General features: G+C 37.8%; 1 protein-coding gene and 1 long non-coding RNA gene across 3 annotated transcripts in view; one reads left to right on the forward strand and one right to left on the reverse strand.

Moving 5' to 3' along the window:
• The window catches only part of LOC114557964 (atrial natriuretic peptide receptor 1), a 124,663-nt gene extending 109,100 nt beyond the window's left edge, over positions 1–15,563 (forward strand). For both annotated transcript variants that reach the window (XM_028581734.1, XM_028581735.1), the window contains 6 exons: positions 1,822–1,968; positions 3,351–3,474; positions 7,092–7,160; positions 8,151–8,325; positions 11,246–11,344; positions 13,697–15,563. In XM_028581734.1, coding sequence (XP_028437535.1) covers positions 1,822–1,968; positions 3,351–3,474; positions 7,092–7,160; positions 8,151–8,325; positions 11,246–11,344; positions 13,697–13,842 — 760 coding nt within the window. In that variant the 3' untranslated portion in view covers positions 13,843–15,563. The remainder of the gene's footprint in view (positions 1–1,821; positions 1,969–3,350; positions 3,475–7,091; positions 7,161–8,150; positions 8,326–11,245; positions 11,345–13,696) is intronic.
• A 2,646-nt stretch (positions 15,564–18,209) lies between these two features.
• LOC114557974 (uncharacterized) lies at positions 18,210–22,293 on the reverse strand. The gene is made up of 5 exons (XR_003692875.1): positions 22,207–22,293; positions 20,118–20,222; positions 19,189–19,234; positions 18,926–19,009; positions 18,210–18,402 (listed from the first exon to the last, which is right to left on the reverse strand). It is a non-coding gene; the product is annotated as an uncharacterized LOC114557974 (long non-coding RNA).
• Between the last annotated feature and the right edge of the window lie 672 nt (positions 22,294–22,965).

The raw sequence follows: 22,965 nt of genomic DNA on the forward strand, positions 1-22,965 counted from the left end.
TAGAGTTCATTTTTTCAATCGCATTAGACTTAAAAACTCTTTCATACATCAATCTATCCTATTGTTCATGTCATTTCCTGTTGTTATACATGTATGCTTTGTTTCCTTACTTGGGTGTTTATGTCATTTGTGGTAATGTTGTGTCCTTTGGTGTCATCTTATGTATGTCTGTATGTAGGTCTATGTCCTCTTTTTTTATACGAGCTACCCAGGGATGCAAAAAGAATTTCAGCCCTGGCTGACAATAAAGTTGCATCGTATCGTATGTTGTATAATAACAGCAGCAGAAAGAAGACATGAACTGGAGACCATGAATGTATTTCAATCCACAATTATTAACATTACTAACAGACACTGACTTCACTAACTGTAAACCAAACTGTGAGCAGTGAAGGCGGACATTTTAATAGAAACTGTGATGTGATGATGGAGAAGTCATTCTTTAAATCACCGTTCACCTCACGTTCAGACTCAGACCAACAACATGTTAGTCACCCATTGGTCTCTACTAAAGACGTACATCTTTAAAAACACGAATACATATGTTTTAGTGATAACTAAAACAGCTGATCAGCGTAGATTTCATCAAATAGCAGGGAAATAGTTCATGAAATGAATATTTTATTTTCGTGTCTGGACGCTTACACGGCTCATCCGTTATACAACATTGCATCATAACTTCGAGTAAATATGCACGCCAACTTTCTTAAATACAAGTGGCGTGTTATCTGTACGCTTTTTGAGCTGCCGCATGTATGTCTACACTGTATAGGGCGGGCATACACATACACGCCACTTGCCGTGGTCGATATCGCCACTTGGCATGTTATCACGAGAAGAAAGCTACGGTTGAGTTTAGGAAATGTCACAAGCAGTCACACGCGGGACGCGATCCCCGTTTTCCTGGGTGAAAGTCTTGTGTTTTCGCCCTTTCCTACTACTCGCTACAGCGTAAATTCACACGCAATCACAAGGTAATGTCAGTCAATGGAAGCCATACAGCATTGATAAACACGCTAAAAAGCGAGTATGCGTCTTGATAACACAGCAATAATGGCATATGAATTGGCATGTCATACATACGCCACTTCATGAGATCAGTCTGCATTATAGGATTATTCAGACACATTTAAACAAACACTTTCCTAGTGCTGACACAAAACAAAATATCTATCTAATAAAGGGTACAAATATAAAACTTACAATTCAACACAAAAAACAGATACATACTGGGTACTAACATAAAGTTAACGTTTTAACACAAAACCCTTTCAGACCTGAATAAATGATGGTACAAGTAGACAATAAACAGATTACGCAGATAATGTAGGTATTATATAGTATAATATTATAGGAGAGAGGGGGAGAGAGAAATGGAGAGTGCAGTTGTTGGGAAATATTTTTTGCGGTGGTGTGTGTTAGTGGTAGAACTAGTAGTAGTAGTTTATTCAGGCATCATAAAAACAATAATTATATACATAGCAAACAAAAAACAGGTAAATTAATCACATTTGTTACCCTCAAAAATAGCATTACAAACCAAAACAGAGCTGCCCATTTTTAAACTTATATTGACATTGTTTCCACAATTTTACCCCAACAATAGAACTACATCTCCTTTTAATTTCTTGGTTTGCTTTTTGTAAATTAATCTTGAAAAATACATCTCAAATCATATTTACTTTCATATATTGAAAAAAAACCCACAACCTTTGGACACCGTATGGAAGAGGCTTTAAATGAGGCCTGCACATTATCTGGATTATTTTTATAATAAAACAAAATCCTTTAATTTCATAACTCTGGAATTCATGAATTCAGGGAATCGAGGACCAACATCCTGGACAACCTGCTGTCCCGTATGGAGCAGTACGCCAACAACCTGGAGGAGCTGGTGGAGGAGAGAACACAAGCCTATCATGAGGAGAAACGCAAGGCTGAAGCACTGCTGTACCAGATACTACCACAGTGAGTACTACGGTACTGCTGTACCAGATACTACCACAGTGAGTACTACGGTACTGCTGTACAAGAATCTACCAGATTAGGGGCATCACGTATCGAAATGAGCTTCAAAATCAGAAGCAAGGATCAGTGATTCCCAGTATTTTTATCTCCCTTCACCCCTCCCACTTGCGTTTTTCTGATGAAAAAAACAGACACAGTGTAGCTTGCCGTAGCATGCAGCTAAAGACAACGGTTAACGTTAGCTTAGCGGAAGCCGGCAGCTGCATTTTCCAGCCACCATGGATACTGCTGGAGTTGGATATGACGGAGAAACAGCAGAACAGGAAAATCTGATATGAGAGGGGTGTGTGATGGTGCAGTGGATTTGACACATGCCTTTGGTGCGGGAGACCAGGGTTTGATTCCCACTGCGATACATCAACCACTGTGTCCCAGAGCAAGACACTTAACTCCTAGTTGCTCCAGAGGTGTGCGACTTCTGATAAATATATATATACAGTACAGGCCAAAAGTTTGGACACACCTTCTCATTCAATGTGTTTCTTTATTTTCATGACTATTTACATTGTAGATTCTCACTGAAGGCATCAAAACTATGAATGAACACATATGGAATTATGTACTTAACAAAAAAGTGTGAAATAACTGAAAACATGTCTTATATTTTAGATTCCTCAAAGTAGCCACCCTTTGCTTTTTTTGATAACTCTGCAAACCCTTGGTGTTCTCTCAATGAGCTTCATGAGGTAGTCACCTGAAATGGTTTTACCTTCACAGGTGTGCCTTGTCAGGGTTAATTAGTGGAATTATTTCCCTTATTAATGAAAAAGCAAAGGGTGGCTACTTTGAAACATGTTTTCTGTTATTTCACACTTTTTTGTTAAGTATATAATTCATATTCATTCATAGTTTTGATGCCTTCAGTGAGAATCTACAATGTAAATAGTCATGAAAATAAAAAGGAAACGCATTGAATGAGAAGGTGTGTCCAAACTTTTGGCCTGTCCTGTTTATATATATATATATATATATATATATATATATATATATATATATATATATATATATATATATATATATATATATATACTGTATATATATATAGTAATTGTAAGTTGCTTTGGATAAAAGCCTCAGCTAAATGACATTTAATGTAATGGTGACTCTGACGGAACTCCATGGTGCATTCAGGTGCACCTTGTTAAACTAATGGTGCATTCAATTGTGTCTCGTAATCTCTTAGGAAATCAAAATGTTGTTGTAAAGTACCCTTCTGCCATCTAGTGGCTCTTATTGTGTAACTGCCGTCTGCTGAAACGTATCGTGACACCCCTAATACAGCGAGTACTACACTCTTCACCTCTGCATCTGTCTCTCTTCAGTTCGGTGGCGGAGCAGTTGAAGCGAGGGGAGACGGTTCAGGCCGAGGCCTTTGACTCCGTCACCATCTACTTCAGCGACATCGTGGGTTTCACTGCCATCTCTGCAGAGAGCACGCCGATGCAGGTGAGCAGAGTCACTACTGTTATACAGTAGTCGGGCTCAACTGATGTACACTGCTGGGATTAAGCCTGACAGGGAGGGATGTTAACTGTTTAACTGTAAACAATAAGAATTAGTGTCAGTTTAACAGTTACAAAAAAATTACAAAATAGAAATATAAAAAAGTTGTTATTAAAATTATTTTATTAGCTAAAATCAATGTCTTCATCCATAAATATGTCCTCATTGGTGTAAAATGACCTATGCCAATGATCTGACCTGTCCTCGTAAGTGAAGAATTTCTTCTCTGTATTTACACTGAACGGGCAAGTCCAAGGAGGCTTCCATGTCGTTCCGCCATTTTTTAAAAACTCTAATCGCTGAGAGGGACATGGAGCACTAGCCGACCTGTCTAGCTAATCCACAACAGGCGTTTTCGTTCAGAGCCGGCGTCACGTGACTGAAACCAGCTGAAACAGAGAAGGAGATCAGCGAGAGGCGCTTGTTGCTGCCCTGGCAGATTTGAAAGCCTTCAACTGCACTTTAGTTCATAATGGAGGATCAGACTTATGCCGATCCACAGGAGAAAGAATACTCGTGACCAAAAAAGCGAAAATTGGAAGACATGTTGTCATAGCTTCTTGGTACATAACAGCTACTGTAGTTGCAACGCGCATTTGAAAAAGCGAGGCGCTAGAGAGCACTGTTCGTTTGAATGCAAAATATAATTTTACCGCTAGATAAGAGAAATTCCTACACAAGTGTACCTTTAAAAATGGTTGTTTTGCATTGTAAAATAACAGAAGAGTTATGCAATCTATTTCCTAACTGCTAGTTAACTTGGTAATACTAACTTTGCACTAGCAAAGTTAGTATGTTGTAAGCTTTATTTTTTTGCTGAGTCCGTGGCTCTCAGCTGGACGGCACTCACAGCGGAGAGCTACGTGACACATTCAACTATATCCCCCTATATATCCCACTATATATCCCACTATATATCCAACTATATATCCCACTATATATCCCCCTATATATCCCCTATATATCCCCTATATATCCCACTATATATCCCCCTATATATCCCACTATATATCCAACTATATATCCCACTATATATCCCACTATATATCCCCCTATATATCCCACTATATATCCCACTATATATCCCCCTATATATCCCACTATATATCCAACTATATATCCCACTATATATCCCCCTATATATCCCACTATATATCCCCCTATATATCCAACTATATATCCCCCTATATATCCCACTATATATCCCCCTATATATCCCACTATATATCCCCCTATATATCCCACTATATATCCAACTATATATCCCACTATATATCCCCCTATATATCCCACTATATATCCCACTATATATCCCCCTATATATCCAACTATATATCCCACTATATATCCCCCTATATATCCCACTATATATCCCACTATATATCCCCCTATATATCCAACTATATATCCCACTATATATCCCACTATATATCCCACTATATATCCAACTATATATCCCACTATATATCCCACTATATCCCCCTATATATCCCACTATATATCCAACTATATATCCCACTATATATCCCACTATATATCCAACTATATCCCACTATATATCCCACTATATCCCACTATATATCCCACTATATATCCAACTATATCCCACTATATATCCCACTATATATCCCCCTATATATCCAACTATATATCCCACTATATATCCCACTATATATCCCACTATATATCCAACTATATAGCCCACTATATATCCCACTATATCCCCCTATATATCCCACTATATATCCAACTATATATCCAACTATATCCCACTATATATTCCACTATATCCCACTATATATCCCACTATATCCCACTATATATCCCACTATATATCCCACTATATCCCACTATATATCCCACTATATATCCCACTATATATCCCACTATATCCCACTATATATCCCACTATATCCCACTATATATCCCACTATATATCCAACTATATATCCCACTATATATTCCACTATATCCCACTATATATTCCACTATATCCCACTATATATCCCACTATATCCCACTATATATCCCACTATATTCCACTATATATCACACTATATATCCCCCTATATATCCAACTATATATCCCACTATATATCCCACTATATCCCCCTATATATCCCACTATATATCCAACTATATATCCCACTATATATCCCACTATATATCCAACTATATATCCCACTATATATCCCATTATATATCCAACTATATATCCCACTATATATCCCACTATATATTCCACTATATCGCACTATATATCCCACTATATATCCCACTATATCCCACTATATATCCAACTATATATCCCACTATATATCCCACTATATCCCACTATATTCCACTATATATCACACTATATATCCCACTATATATCCCACTATATATCCCACTATATATTCCACTATATCCCACTATATATCCCACTATATATCCCACTATATTCCACTATATATACCACTATACATCACACTATATATCCCACTATATATTCCACTATATCCCACTATATATCCCACTATATATTCCACTATATATCCCACTATATATTCCACTATATATTCCACTATATCCCACTATATATACCACTATATATCACACTTTATATCCCACTATATATTCCACTATATATCCCACTATATATTCCACTAGATATTCCACTATATCCCACTATATATATACCACTATATATCACACTATATATTCCACTATATATTCCACTATATTTTCAACTATATCGATGAGGACTGGTGGGTAAAATCGTCCGTCCTACACACAGAGTACGCCAGGCAGACACACAGCTGACAACAGCGCAGAGGGATGCGGTGGATACGGGCTCAGACACACACACTACAGAACAATGTGGACTTGTGTCGGTCGCAGGGATGTGCGAGCTGTTCCAGCAACAATGCACAGAACATCGGGGCAGCTGTCCTCGGGTGCTTAGCGCAAAAAGTATGTCCGGGCGTCCTGATCGGGTGGACTGGAACTCCCTCGCCGGCCTTTCAGTTAATGGTTAATGATCGGTTTAAGGTGCAGTAAGCGATGCAGCACATTCACAGACAGATAACTACTGGCCGGCCGGCACATTCACACACTGCCTCACACACTGCTTTTGCACTCCTTTGTGTTTGTTTTCCATTTACACAGCCAGGGCAGTGTTTTAACACCAGATTTTTTTTTCAAGCGCACACAGAAAATAAAGAGCTAGGTGACCGTGAGGAGATATTCGCTGAATTTGACAAAAAAGTGTATTGGATTAACATCACTTAAGGGGTCAAGGGTCAGCTAACAAATCTAAATTAGCTTCCCTAATGAAGGGATATCCCTCCTCTTTCACGTTTAGCAAGGGCAGCGTTGCTCTATCATCCGGAGGTTGGATCTTGTGGCATCTTCACGTCTCGCTCTCAGCCAGAAATGTCTTGTTTAAACAGAAAGTGTGTGTGTGTGTGTGTGTGTGTGTGTGTGTGTGTGTGTGTGTGTGTGTGTGTGTGTGTGTGTGTGTGTGTGTGTGTGGATAACTGCAGTGATGCTAACAGCTGAGTGTTGTGACTCTGCAGGTGGTGACGCTGCTGAACGACCTCTACACCTGTTTCGATGCCATCATCGACAACTTTGATGTTTACAAGGTGACAGAATCAACACTAACTACTTTTACTAAGTAAATGAATCAAAAATGTCAGAATTTCCACTTTAACAGAATAATCCAGCACATTTCCAAACAGAGGTTCTGCACTGGCTTTATGTTTAAAGGAACAAGAATCAGCAGACTTCAGAATCATAAATGCTTTAACATTAGAGGAGACTGAATGTTATTGATCCACAGTATCAACGTTTTGGCTGCTGTTCACTGCAGATGAAATACTTTTCATCAGGTGTAAAGATTCCATCTCCAAAATTATCAATACAACAAACCAGCCTCTGTTTAAAAGAGACTAAACAATAATTGGCATTGAAACAGAATTGTGAGCCTGAACACATCCTCCAAAATATAAACTCAATTTACTGAAATATGTGTAATGTTTTAAGGCTCTTCCAGCTCAATTGTGGCCCTCAAGATGCCAATCATTACCAGCTTTTTGGTCCTTCCAAGGGTTCTTACTTTTATGCTGTAATGTCCAGGCGTCGGCCTCCAGCAGGCCTTCACCTTCGTCAACAAACTCATCAAACATGGATAACAACAACATTATATATACCATGTATTATATATAACATGGAGAATCCTTGTAGGCAGCCTATATGCCCTAGAAGGGGAAAATAGGAGGAAGAAGAAGAACGTTGTCATTTTCTCTTTATGTATTTTATTTCAATTCTTCATCCAATTTCTTTTTCTATTCATGTACTACATGTACATGCCTAATTTTATATATACACTTCAAGTGAAGAAACACCCAGTGTTCTGTTTGTGCTCTTCTATTTTACTGTTAAAGAAATGGATCACTTTGTAAAGGTTTTAATCCAAAAATGATTGTGAAACTGCTGATATTATGCAGTTCTCAGTAATAAAAAAATAATCTAAACCATTAACATATATTTCAAAAAGCGTGTGAGCTGAGATAGGCAGTGTTCCTCTCAGACACTCACCTGGTTGTGTGTGTGTGTTGCCATGGCGCCCCCAGGTGGAGACCATCGGCGACGCCTACATGGTGGTGTCGGGGCTGCCGGTGAGGAACGGGAACCTGCACGGCAGAGAGATCGCCCGCATGGCGCTCGCCCTGCTGGACGCCGTCCGAACCTTCAAGATCTGCCACCGCTCAGAGCAGCAGCTCAGACTCAGGATAGGAATACACAGCGGTGAGAAGATGGACTCACATACTCACATACTCACATACTCACATACTCACATACTCAGATACTCAAATACTCAAATACTCAGATACTCACATACTCACATACTCACATACTCACATACTCACATACTCAGATACTCAAATACTCACATACTCAGATACTCACATACTCACATACTCAGATACTCAGATACTCAAATACTCACATACTCAGATACTCACATACTCACATACTCAGATACTCACATACTCACATACTCACATACTCACATACTCAGATACTCACATACTCAGATACTCAGATACTCAGATACTCACATACTCACATACTCAGATACTCACATACTCACATACTCACATACTCACATACTCAGATACTCACATACTCACATACTCACATACTCACATACTCAGATACTCACATACTCACATACTCACATACTCACATACTCAGATACTCACATACTCAGATACATACTCACATACTCACATACTCAGATACTCACATACTCAGATACTCACATACTCACATACTCACATACTCACATACTCAGATACTCACATACTCAGATACATACTCACATACTCACATACTCAGATACTCACATACTCAGATACTCAAATACTCACATACTCACATACTCAGATACTCACATACTCACATACTCACATACTCAGATACTCAGATACTCACATACTCACATACTCACATACTCACATACTCAGATACTCACATACTCAGATACATACTCACATACTCAGATACTCACATACTCAGATACTCAAATACTCACATACTCACATACTCAGATACTCACATACTCAGATACTCACATACTCACATACTCACATACTCAGATACTCACATACTCACATACTCAGATACTCACATACTCACATACTCACATACTCAGATACTCAGATACTCACATACTCAGATACTCACATACTCACATACTCAGATACTCACATACTCACATACTCACATACTCACATACTCAGATACTCACATACTCACATACTCAGATACTCACATACTCACATACTCACATACTCACATACTCACATACTCAGATACTCACATACTCACATACTCACATACTCAGATACTCACATACTCACATACTCAGGCTCTACCACTGGTGGAATGTAGTACTAAGGACATTTACTCAAGCGCTGTGCTTAAGTACAAATTATTTTTGTTTAGGTACTTTTACTTTACTTGTCTATTCTTTTCATGCCACTTTCTACTTCTACTCCGCTACATTTCAGAGAGAAATATTGGACTTTTTACTCCACTACATTCATCTGTTCCAGCTTTAGTTACTAGTTACTTTAGTTACTCCGCTACATTCATCTGTTACAGCTTTAGTTACTAGTTACTTTAGTTACTCCGCTACATTCATCTGTTACAGCTTTAGTTACTAGTTACTTTAGTTACTCCACTACATTCATCTGTTCCAGCTTTAGTTACTAGTTACTTTAGTTACTCCACTACATTCATCTGTTCCAGCTTTAGTTACTAGTTACTTTAGTTACTCCGCTACATTCATCTGTTACAGCTTTAGTTACTAGTTACTTTAGTTACTCCACTACATTCATCTGTTCCAGCTTTAGTTACTAGTTACTTTAGTTACTCCACTACATCCATCTGTTACAGCTTTAGTTACTAGTTACTTTAGTTACTCCACTACATTCATCTGTTACAGCTTTAGTTACTAGTTACTTTAGTTACTCCGCTACATTCATCTGTTACAGCTTTAGTGACTAGTTACTTTAGTTACTCCACTACATCCATCTGTTACAGCTTTAGTGACTAGTTACTTTAGTTACTCCACTACATCCATCTGTTACAGCTTTAGTGACTAGTTACTTTACACAATAACCCTCCTGTTGTCTTCAAAAAGTTTCAATATACAGTAACTTCACTACTTTCATTGAATTTGTGAAAAAGTGACAACAAATTGAAAAAAAAGCTTCAAAAACATTGCGAAACGAGACAAAAATGTGACAAAATCATCGGAAAAAAGTGTCGAAAAAGTCGACCAAAAACATTGAAAAAAAGAGCTTTAATTTTAACCCAGAAAAACATAAAGTTGCACGGTGGACAGGAAGACAACACAAGGGTTAAGGTGTCTGCACACAGAACACATTTAGTAGTTTATAAAATCTGATGTTTTATTCTAAAGTAAACTAGCCGACAATATAACGGACTACAAGTCCAGCTGAGATGATGACACCATTAAACACACAGCTGGTTGGATCCTTTACACCAGGAGTGTCAAACTCAATTTCCCAGAGGGCCACACTGGAAACTAAGAATCACATCAAGGCCCGGACAGTTTATTCACATGCTTTTATTTCATTGAAAAAGTCAAGGATCTTTTACTGGATTATTGCGAGACTCATAGAGCCTTCTCACTTACAGTTTGGTCGACATAAAGCCCCAAAAAAGTAACTTAGCCATCAAAGAAAAAATCGACAAACAATTTCAAAAAAGCACCAAAAACATTGGAAAAAACGACAGAAAAGGTCCTAAAAATGTCGGAAAAAGCGACAAAAACGTCGGAAAAAAGCGACAAAACATAGAAAAAGCTCCAAAAAACTAGACGTGCCAAAATGTATTGTGAACCTAAATTGATATGCGGGCTGGATTAAAAAAAGAGTTTGACATGTGCTTTACACTTTCTAAAAGGGGTGGATTCTTCTTTACTTTAATACGTAAACTACATTTGTGCTTGTGCGTGCATGTATGTGTGAGTGTGTGTGTGTGTGTGTGTGTGTGTGTGTGTGTGTGTGTGTGTGTGTGTGTGTGTGTGTGCACGAGCGCGTGACCTTCAGCACACAAGCTGTACGGCTGCTGTTTGAGCTCCGTGTTGTGTGTACTTCAGGGTGCGTGGACTGATTCCGACTTTGTGTTGTAGGTCCGGTGTGTGCGGGCGTGGTGGGTCTGAAGATGCCACGTTACTGTCTGTTCGGAGACACCGTCAACACGTCGTCACGCATGGAGTCCAGCGGAGAAGGTCAGAACAGAAACACGAGCGTCCACGAACACATTTTAACACAAATTCAGGTTAGGTCAGCGGTTCTCAATAATGTAAATGCTTTAAAAAAAAAAAAAGTAAAACCTTGGAAAAAAGACGGTAGAAACAAGGAAGTATGGCAAGAATAGATCGAAAATAGTAATAAAAACTTTGAAAAAAAAACAAGTAGAAAGAAGGAAGGCAACACTAGGGACAAAAAAAAAATCAAATAAGCGACAAACTTAGAAAAAAGAGACAAAAATGTTGAAAAAAGCAGAAAAAAAACTTTCAAATAAGCAGAATTATTTCTTGTAAAAAGAGACAAAAACTTTGAAGAAAAAAAAAGACAGTAGAAAAAAACGTAAAACCTTGGAAAAAGACGGTAGAAACAAGGAAGTGTGGCAAGAATAGGTTGAAAATAGTAATAAAAACTTCAAAAAAAACAGTAGAAAAGGGAAGGCAACACTAGGGCGACAAAAGGGACAACAAATTCAAATAAGTGACAAACTTAAAAAAAAAGTGACAAAAATTTTGAGAAAAGCTGAATAAAAAAAATAAAAGAGACAAACTTTGAAGAAAAAAAAGAGTAGAAAAAAGTAAGGAAGACAGGCAAGAATAGGTCAAAACAAACGACAAAACCTTCAAAAAAAAGGTGACAAACTTCAAAAATAGCGACATAAACTTTGAAAAAAGCGCTCCTGTACCCCCTGCAGTCCTCCAAAGTACCCCTAGGGGGACATGTACCCCCTGCAGTCCTCCAGAGTACCCCTAGAGGGACACGAACCCCCTGTAGTCCTCCAGAGTACCCCTAGGGGGACATGTGCCCCCTGCAGTCCTCCAGAGTACCCCTAGAGGGACACGTACCCCCTGTAGTCCTCCAGAGTACCCCTAGAGGGACACGAACCCCCTGTAGTCCTCCAGAGTACCCCTAGGGGGACATGTGCCCCCTGCAGTCCTCCAGAGTATCCCTAGAGGGACACGTACCCCCCTTTGAGAACCCCTGGGTTAGATAATGTTGTCGGTCAGGCTGAGGTTCAGTAGCTGCTAACCAGGGCTGGGTATCATCGATACAAGATGCTCAACGATACTTTTTTCAATACAAATTTTATAAAATCCATTTTAACAGAAAGAAATTTTGACATTACACATTTCGGTAGAAATCAGTTTTTTCCCGATTGTCTCTACGACGTGTCACGTTAGACCGCCAATCTTTTATTTTTTGTCCAGCTCTACAGCTTTCCATCTTTGTGACACACACGCTGTAGTCAGGCCTGTCAAAATACAACACACACGACTTCTATGACCTGAAACGTTAGCCAATCACAAACATTGCGTGCCGATTGGCTCACTGACGCTGATGACATTTACTCGTTAGGGATTGAAACTGGTATTTAATCCCAATGACAAGGCAGTCATTGGGCAGGTTCCTAAAACGTTTTGGTAACCAGCCCTACATTATACATATGTAATTATTTAATCGAATCCCTCATCACATCTAAGGTTTAGTGTAACTACATTCCTCCATTAATAAAACTGCTCCATTCGTTGGATAAAAAGTCTGAAACAGTCTTGAGCAGCCGGTAACAATAAACAAACCCATTATACAGTATGGCTTGTTTAAGAACTAGTAAGTTGATCAGATATTGATACGATAACAAGGATAATTAAACTGGCAGATTCTCAGCTGATCAGCTAATGTTAAAGATTCATTTGAGCCATAAGAAAATGAACTCCAATCGGCCACATCTGGTTAAATATGTGACTGCAAATATATCAAATATCAAAACATACATTACCAACCACTAACTAGTTCCCTAAACAGATGAACTCATGTGTTTAGGAGTTCAATTACAGCATTTGTTTAACCCTGCCTGTGTAGAAATGAACTCTTGTATGTGTGTGTGTTTGTGTGTGTGTGTGTGTGTGTGTGTGTATACACCTGTGGCTGTGTGTGTGTGTGTGTGTGTGTGTGTGTGTGTGTGTGTGTGTGTGTGTGTACCCATGTGTATGTGTGTGTACCCTTGTGCGCGTTTGTGTGTGTGTGTACCTGTGTGTGTGTGTGTGTGTGTGTACCTGTGTGTGTGTGTGTGTGTGTGTATGTCTACCTGTGTGTGTGTGTGTGTGTGTGTGGGTGTCTACCTGTGTGTACCCATGTGTGTGTGTGTGTGTGTGTGTGTGTATACCCGTGTGTGTGTGTGTGTGTGTGTTCCTGTGTATGTGTGTGTGTGTGTGTGTGTGTATACCGTGTGTGTGTGTGTGTGTGTGTGTGTGTGTTCCTGTGTGTGTGTGTGTGTGTGTGTATACACCCGTGTGTGTGTGTGTGTGTCTGTGTGTGTGTGTGTGTGTGCGCAGCGCTGAAGATCCACGTGTCGGCAGCGACTCGAGACGTCCTGATGGAGTTCAACTGCTTCCAGCTGGAGCTGAGAGGAGAGATCGACGTCAAGGGCAAAGGGAAGATGACCACCTATTGGCTACTGGGAGAGAGCGACAGCCAATGACAACACTCGGAGGACAGAGACAGAGGAGGAGGGGACGAAGAGACGAGAAGGAGATGAGAGATCAGATGAGAGGAAGGGAAAGAGGGAGGTAAGGAAAGACAAGGCAAGGCAGCTTTATTTGTATAGCACATTTCAGCAACAGGGCAAACTGAAAAGGTAAGAGGGAGAGAAGGAAGGGAAGGAAACGAGGGAGCAGGAGACAAAGGAGGGAAGTCAAGGGAAGAAAGTAGAGTAGGTATCTCCACGGACGTCTCAGGTCCTCGTCCTCCTGCCGCCGACCTGTCAGAGGACTCGTGTTTGTCACTTCCGAACGAAAGTCGGACGAAAATACTGCTACATTCTCGCTGACACATATACGAAAAAAAGTGCAAAAACTGAAGGAGGGAGAAGGACAAGCGCTGCAAGACGTAAACAGAAACACAGATGTGGAACGATGACGTAGAAAAAGCTGGTCTGAAACAGGAATCAAACTGAACTCACGAAGGGCTGGAACATAATGTAAATGGAGGAGCAGAAAATTAGAGAATATTAACTTTATATTGTGTGTTTTACAGATCTCGCCTGTTATGTTTTATAGAGAAAATCATGATTTGGGTTGAGTTGATTTGAAAACCTTGCGCCTCAAAAGGTTCAGCGGACAATTCTCTCTTTTGTGCTGCACTGCTGACGGACCAGGATCAGCTGTTATTTAGCATGTGGAGGCCCGGCCAGGGGGTTGATGACTGAATAGCTAGACTGTATAAATTAAGCTGAAACATCTGGATTTCCCCCTGGTGGCTGGCTGCAGCATAGGTCATAAGCCCCGCCCCCTCCATGTTAATGGATGGGGCATGGACCAAACTAAAAATCAAATTACACATCAAATACATTTTCCCCAAGATGGTTTCTGTCATTTTAGGTAGTTCTGATAACACTGATGTTTGTTCAAGTCAAGTCTTTAAAGCTGAAAACATCCACTGGTACGAGGTGAAAATTGTCTTTTTAATTGACAAACATCATATGTGTAATCCATGGCTCAATTCAAACAAGATCAAAAGATTATTTGTCTCTCTCTGTTCACTAACGTTCATATTTTTTATATAAAAAGGTCCCATGGTGGTCCACTAGACGGGTAGGGACAAGTTCCCCAGGCTGGTAAAGGAATGTCCCGCCTTATTCTGCCTCTGATTGGCTAGTACCCGCTGCCTTGGTTGGATTGGTTGGGGTAAGGGTAAGAATAACAGGGTAAGCCAATCAGGGGCAGAGTAGGGCGGGTCATCACCATCCTAGGAAAAGAAATATTGCAGAGTGACATGGAAACTAGGTGTTATTAAATAGGACCTACATTTGCAGTATTAATAAACAAAAACATCTCACTAAAAATGCTAAATGATGGTTACCTTGGGTGCAGCTCTTTTGGAAATAGAACTCTGTAAATATAAAAATGTTTTCTTTGTGTTTTTTCAGTATAAAGTTGCAATTAGATTTAGTAATTATCTCTCAGTGGACTGAAACAACCCAAGCAGCCAACAGGACGGACATTACAGAGCTGTTACCGGGACTAAATATTTTCTTGGATTCATGAACTGAAGAACCCTCAACGTTAGAGTTGTTCACATACCGAAAAAAAGTCTCAGATACCGCCTAAAATGCTGGTATCTGTATCAGTGAGTATGTGAGTCTACGCACCGATCCGATACCTCACAATTTAGAAAATCTACTTTAGTGCGCAACTTTTTGATATTAATGAAGGTGCATTACATTCAAGCCATTGCCAAATGCTGCAAAGCTAATGAAGACTATCAGCTCAATCACGTAAGGCTTGTATCATCGACAGTGTTGTTGTCATTGCTTAGAATTCCTCATGGCGGCGACAGAAACTACGCACTATAGTTTTAAAGTAGTTTATTTTTGTTGTTTTTACGTTATGACTCACGGTCAAACTAGATAATAAAAGAAAGTTCTATGGCATTGATTCTCTGTATGTATTTGCTCACGTTTTACAAAGACTTTAACCTGAGCAAGGCTATACAACAATGATAGTAATCATATCACATCCATCCAGTAGTATACAGCTGTAATAAAATATATATATATATATATTCTTAACTTAATTGGTATCGGATCGGTACTCAAGTTTAGATATCAGAATCAGTATCGGGAAGGAGAAAATGGTATCGGAACATCTCTACTCAATCTGTTGATGTGTCCTAACGTATTATATGATCTGATATTTTTATATAGTGCCATTACATGTGCAGAGTGCCGTACTAAAGCTCATCTCTGAAGAGACTCCACTCATTAATAACCTGCTATCATTTCAAAACGTTTGGTTTTGTGCCGTCGATCAGTTTGAACTTGTTTATGTCTTGTTTTCACTCGATGTTGCACTTTATCTTCCCCACATCAAGCTAAAGGCTGGCTGCACTTCAAGTAAAGAATCAAAAATGAGCTGTTTGTTTGGAACCGGGATCAAACCAGCGGTGTGTGTTTGTTTGTACGGACCTGAATAAAGTTGTGTGCAGAGCAAACCGTTTGTTTGGCTGAAACATACATTTCAGGTGTGTTTTTTGTGTGTTTCAGAGAGAGATTTTACAGTTGGTCAAATAGAAAATGTCCTTTATTTTCAGATAAACTTAGAGTATTTATGTAGCATCTTTATACATATTTCAGACTAATACTCATCTTAAACAATTATCTTTCATCATTGCAGGCAGGCAGTGATGGAAAGTAACTAACATTTACTTATTGCCTGTACTTTTGAGGTACTTGTTCTTGAGTATTTCCATTTTTTACATTTATATGATAACTTAAATTATTTTGCAGATTCAGATCAATATATTGTTATAAGTTAAAATGAGGGAAATACTACCCAGCAGTATATTGGGACTGAATCTCACTTCTTTTATTTGATATCTCTTTGCTTGAACCAGAAGTTGTTGTGTGTTATCTCAAAGCTAATATTCCTGCCCCGAGGAGCTAGCATGGAGTAGGAACTCTGAGGAGCTATGATCGAGGATGGAGGAGGGATCTCTGAGGAGCTATGATCGAGGATGGAGGAGGGATCTCTGAGGAGCTATGATCAAGGATACACAAGAGCAAAATTCCTGGAAGCCGTGCAGCTGAAAGCCGTTGCTAACTCCGCCCGTAGAACTGACAAATTCATGTGACGCTTCAGAGGAAAGGACATCTAATACCTCTAAAACACATTTCCTCGTTTCCTCTCACGATTTCCTCACATCTCTTCCATGCTTCCTCGGCCGGATGGACTAAGACGTGAGAAAGGGAAGCTAGTGCATTCATTGGTTCTTTCCAAGTGGACCGCGCTAGTGATTGGTGGGAGTTTTTACAGGATTACAGCAGCTATGGATGACGGATCTTTTTTGCTTCTTTGTCAGAGCCCAAAAGTTATTTATTGCTGTCGGGGTCTAAAGAACATTACAAACAAAATATGAAAAAGGCTATATTGGAAATAGTTACCAACCCTGCCATTAATGCATCAATAATTATTTTATGTATATTATTTTATGTATATATATATATATATATATATATATATATATATATATATATATATATATGCTGACATGGGCCATTCTGCATTATAAATACTTGTAATTTTGGTACTTTAAGTCAGAGGTTGTGAATCTTTTTTTAGTCCCGATGTATGGAATAATTTGACTATTAAATGTTTTTAATACTTTATGTATCAAAACATTTTTGCAGATTATAAAAGATAGAAGAACGATAGAAGATATAAGTGAATGTAATCTATAAACTATTTTTAAATAGTTATATAATATTTTTTTTAAAGATTTTAAAAAAATTAAATATTTGTTAAATTATGAAGCCTTTTGTAGAAAAAAAGAAGTCATAAATTAAATAAATGAATCTTAAAACCAAGGACCTCACTTTAAGAATCATTGCTTTAAGTGTATATATAATATGTGGTATTACTACATTTACTTAAGTAAAAGCTCTGAGTGCTTCTAACCCCAAATGATGTGCATTATTCTTAAATAGACACACAGTTCACCGTGGATACAATAAACACCGCTGTGCTACAATAAATCAGATCTTTATGATGCAAATCAAGAGACCGTGCTGCTGTTTTAGAGCCGGAGGAGGAACTTACCTGAATCACGGTTAGATTTTAAACACGTAGGGGCTTTAGTTGTCGTGGCTGAACATGTCTGAGTAAACCAGTTTCCCCAAAATCATACTGATAGCAATAAACCTTAAAGAAATAATAATCAATATCACGATTAAAGTATCGTATACATCTAAAAAACAAAAAATCACAAAGAACAGCACAGGGCTTCAAATTCACCAAATACAAAGAAATGACCTAAAAAATAGAATCAGAAAGATGTGAAATGTGCAAAATACAAAGCTCAGCCAATTAGGTTACTTTTAATGAATCCATAACAACATGTTAGTGTTTGGCCTTGAAGATGTCCTCCTCATGTCTGTTAAACACTGTTTCAATTTGTCTCACTTCATGTTCAATGTTGAATTAAACTGACATTTGAAGACGCTGATCCTCTCTGAGATTTACTCTTCTTCTTGACTTCAGGGAATCTGGAAATATAGGTTACAATGCAGATTATAACAGATGTTTTGGCAGCAGAGAACACAACCACGATTTGAAACACCTGATATTATAAGTTATTAAATAGAATTTATAAAGTTGGTGATTGCTTTTTGTTGGAACACTCTAAAATAATGAAAATACTCTGCAGCAGATTGCACTGTTACATTTAACACACATCACACAGACACTAAAATAATATTGTTGTCTAGGTATCGTTTATTAAGGATGTCTCTGTTCTGTTATTATGTAAAACATGTTTTCTCTTAATTCCTGTTAGAACCATGTACAGTACACGCTGACAGCAATGATTTATCAGGAACTGCATTAAATCAAAACATATTTTATTACATTACATATTATTATTGTTGTTATTATTATTATTATTATTATTATTAAAACAACTACATTTATCTGCAGAGAACAATTCAAACTATTAAAGCTATATATCAGAATCTGTAAACAACGGTGCCAGTGTTATAGTATATAATCTTAAAGTACTGATGACCTCACCTTGTTTGATAAAGGTTGGGTTCAGAAGTCTGGAGGACATTCCTTGGAGGGCCTTTTCATCGGCCTACCTTCAGGTAGAATCACCTGACAGAGACAATGAAAGCCTTTGATTAAACGATGTGCAATACAACTCATGTTTTTGGTTGACTAAATAAAAGGTGAGATGTGTTGGTATAAATTAGAGAAATATCAGGGATCAACCTGCATCCAGTAACACATCTGCTCAGTGTTTCATACTACAATTATTAAATATTGCTGCCTACCTTCAGGTTGATCTGGTTCTTCTGATTGCTTGAAGTACACTTGATCCTGTAAAAAAGTTATAGTTATAAGATGACAACCAAAAAACACTTTCTATCAAGGCTGCACGATATGAGGAAAATATCTAATTGTGATTATTTTTGACTGATATTACGATTAAGATATGATTCACAATATTGGAGAGAATAATCGTTTTTGTATCATTATTCTCATTTTCATTGAAAAAAAAAAAAAATATTGAAGTGTGATTTTTGCGAGAATCTGTACTAGAGTTTAGATTCTCTGCCCAAGCCCGAACCAGACCCGACCCGACCCACGGGCTGGGCCAATTTTTTGCGCCGCTATGATCGGGCCGGGCCCTTGATCAAGCATTTGTGTTTTTTTAATCATTACTTTATTAGCCTTATTCGGTGGGGAGCAAGTTATGCCTCTCCAGCTTCTCTCGTAGCTGTGTGCGATTTGGATATTGCACTAGTCCATATTGTGATTTTGATAAAATTGTGATTCATTGTGCAGCCCTGGTTTCTTTCAACCAAATTTTAAAACAAAATAACGTGGATGGTTCCATACAACACTCTTCACGAGTTGAATAAATGATCAGTTCTCTACTTTCATTGAATTTGGGTGTTTTATTCAATTTTATAGCATGTTAAGAAAAAATTATAATAGAACGTTGAAAAACGTAGGAAACAAATGTAAAAAAAAACGACAAACATCAGAAAACGCTTACAAAAAACGTCACACGCCAAAACGTCAAAAAAGCGTGGAAAAATATTGACACAAACTAAGAAAAAAGTGACAAAGTGTTGAAAAAGACGACCAAAATGTTGGAATTTTTTTTTATTTTGACCCAGAAAACTAAAAGTTGCAAGGTCGACGGAGAAGACTACACAAGGGTTAAACATGATGATGAGTATATAATCAGTTTTACCGTGTTTGTGAAGGTCTACGGCCAAAGTACGGCTGATTTCCATTGGAGTGGAAGTGTTCAAGCCATTCATCCAAACATACTTCCATCTTCTTGACTTTAGAAAATCTGGAAAGATCAGTTAGAATGTAGATTTGAACAGATGATTTAGCAGCAGTGATTATATAGTATGAGGAAAAAGAGCATTAAATCTGTCAAAATATATATTATATATAAACATAAATTAATTGGGTAAAATAATAAATATACATTATGGAAAAGTAAAAGAAGAAAAGAAACAAGTAAAATGCTACTGTGGTATTAAATGTGTGTGTGTGTGTGTGTGTGTGTGTGTGTGTGTGTGTGTGTGTGTGTGTGTGTGTGTGTGTGTGTGTGTGTGTGTGTGTGTGTGTGTGTGTGTCATTTAATTTCCATGGTGAGAATTGCTACAGAAAGAAGCATCAAGTCTAACAAAAATATCTATCATAAATTAATTGTGCAAATATCACACAAAAATTTGTAAAATGCTAATGTTAAAATGTAGACCTTACGCATTCAGATATTACAGTTAAGAACTTCATGGACAGGGGGAACAATTCTTTTTGTTTGCTGTTAAATTGTTTTAATTGTTTTCTAACTGCTCTTTTATGTTTTATGTAAAGCACTTTGAATTGCCCTGTTGCTGAAATGTGCTATATAAATAAAGTTGCCTTGCCTAGGGCAGGCTATATCACAACTAATAACATCAATAAGTAAAATAAATAAAAAAACAAAGAGACGACATCACATGTCTATGAAAAGAGGTTTAAGAAGTGATTTTAAAAGAGTTCACTGATTCTGTGAGCCTCAGACAGGCAACACAATGTATACAAAGATGTGATTTCATTTTTGTGTTTTATTTAAATGGTATTGAGCCTGTTTGAGTTTTGGTGCAGATAATAAAGGAAAAACTGTCTCTCTAGAATAAAAAAAGCTTGAGAGCGCTCAGAAATTCAAACAAATAATGAAGGTGCTCTTAGGAATGGAACACAAAAGTTCAAAAAGGTCCAAGGCAGTCTTCTTGAAAAAAGTTTACCCTTCTGTTGTCCTGTTGTTTTCAAAGTTTCTATGTCAAATATATGGGTTTCTGTCAATCAAATTTCCCAAAAATAACTTAGATTGTTCCATACACAAAACAGGCTGTGATTATCTATCAACATATGGTTTCTCTGATCTTAAATATTAGTCAAAATAATTCATAATTTCTGGGGATTTTTAATTGAAAATTAGGTAAAAATGTATATGAATGAGGTTTATTGACTATGAATTCCATAAATAAATGTTAAACTAGTGGTAATTATTTGGAATGAAGTTGGCTAAGAAGATCTAACACATAGTTGGGTGATCATTTACACTTAAAAAGCCTTCATTTTGATGGCTATCTATTATATAGATATTCAAATGTATAGTATGTAGAAAATAGAGCTAACATACTAACAATTTTAATATAAAAAAAACGGCATCTAAAAAAAAAAGTTTAGCTCTTTTTTTAGGCTTTTTAACATTTGTCAGTGAAAGTTTCTCGGACCTTTCTTCCATCTCAGATCAGACATCCTCAGATGTCACAATGTCACACTCCCCTCAATAACATGCTCTTAAAGCCATTTACATTTGTTATACATGACATCTATATTTAGTGTAATTGCTTTTGTTTATTTTCATGCATCAGGTAGTTATGTCCCTGTGCTGCCACTAGATGACGCTGCAGACCTACACAATGTTCCTGATAAGTTGCAGAACAGCACTGACCAGTTGGTCTAGTTCCTCTTCTTCTTTGTTAAATACAGTCTGTGTTCTTGTAACATGGACATTTGTCAATCTAACGCTTTGTGAAACAAGTTGGAGTGGGAAATCGATCAAAAAGCAAACATATAATGCAGCATTAAAAAAAGAAAATTTAGGAAAAAAGTGACAAAAACATCAGGAATATCAACAAAAGTTTTCATTTTGACCCAGAAAAACTAAAAGTTGCAAGGTCAACGGTCAGAAAGCACCAAACTTCTACTGTACATTATTATAAATAAATACATAACATCTCCCCACAGTTTGTTAATATGAAGTAGTGTTAACTTACCGGTTAGTCTTCAGATCAACACCTCAACCTGTCGCTGTTAGAACACACTGACGCAGATAAAAACAAACAGCCGGTTAAGTTCAGCAGGAAACACCTTCACCCTCTAAAGGGGGAGGGGTTTCACACATACTGTACAGTATGTTGGTGCTTGAGTGCAGGGGTGATTCTAGGATCAGACCTTTAGGGGGGCTCAGCCCCTAATGAGAATGTGACATGGATATAGTACCATGCAAAAGTGTTAATTTGGGTTCTAATCTGCGCCATGAAATAACCAACTTCTTATCTGGGGACTACCAACGTTAAACTTTACAACCGTCTCCTGCTCTTCCTCTGACAGATCAGATAGAGACATCAGAGGTTTTTCTTCCAGACACTCAATACAGCTATCTCTCCTCTCAGGGGGACATGAGTGAGGGAAGCACGGTCATTCAAAAATACTACCGGGTTTCTACTGATACAAAGCTTAATGCTAATCGGTGAAGTATCCTTTTAAATTGATTTTTTTTAAATAGTTGTTTTTTTGATATTATAATTTTTAGGGGGTCATTCAAAAACAATCACAAAAAGGTTCTAAAATCACCAGTGCTTGAGTGTGTCATATACCTATATATTGCATTTATGAAGGCTACATTTAAAACGGCAAATAACATTACGCTTAAATGTAGGCCTATTACAGTTTTTTCCAACTGCTTACACACGTTTTCAAAACTATGTCTCCTTTTTTCAAAACTCTACATACAATTCCTAAAACTGCACACA

Source organism: Perca flavescens, chromosome 6 (genome assembly GCF_004354835.1).
Source record: "Perca flavescens isolate YP-PL-M2 chromosome 6, PFLA_1.0, whole genome shotgun sequence".
Classification (NCBI taxonomy): domain Eukaryota; kingdom Metazoa; phylum Chordata; class Actinopteri; order Perciformes; family Percidae; genus Perca; species Perca flavescens.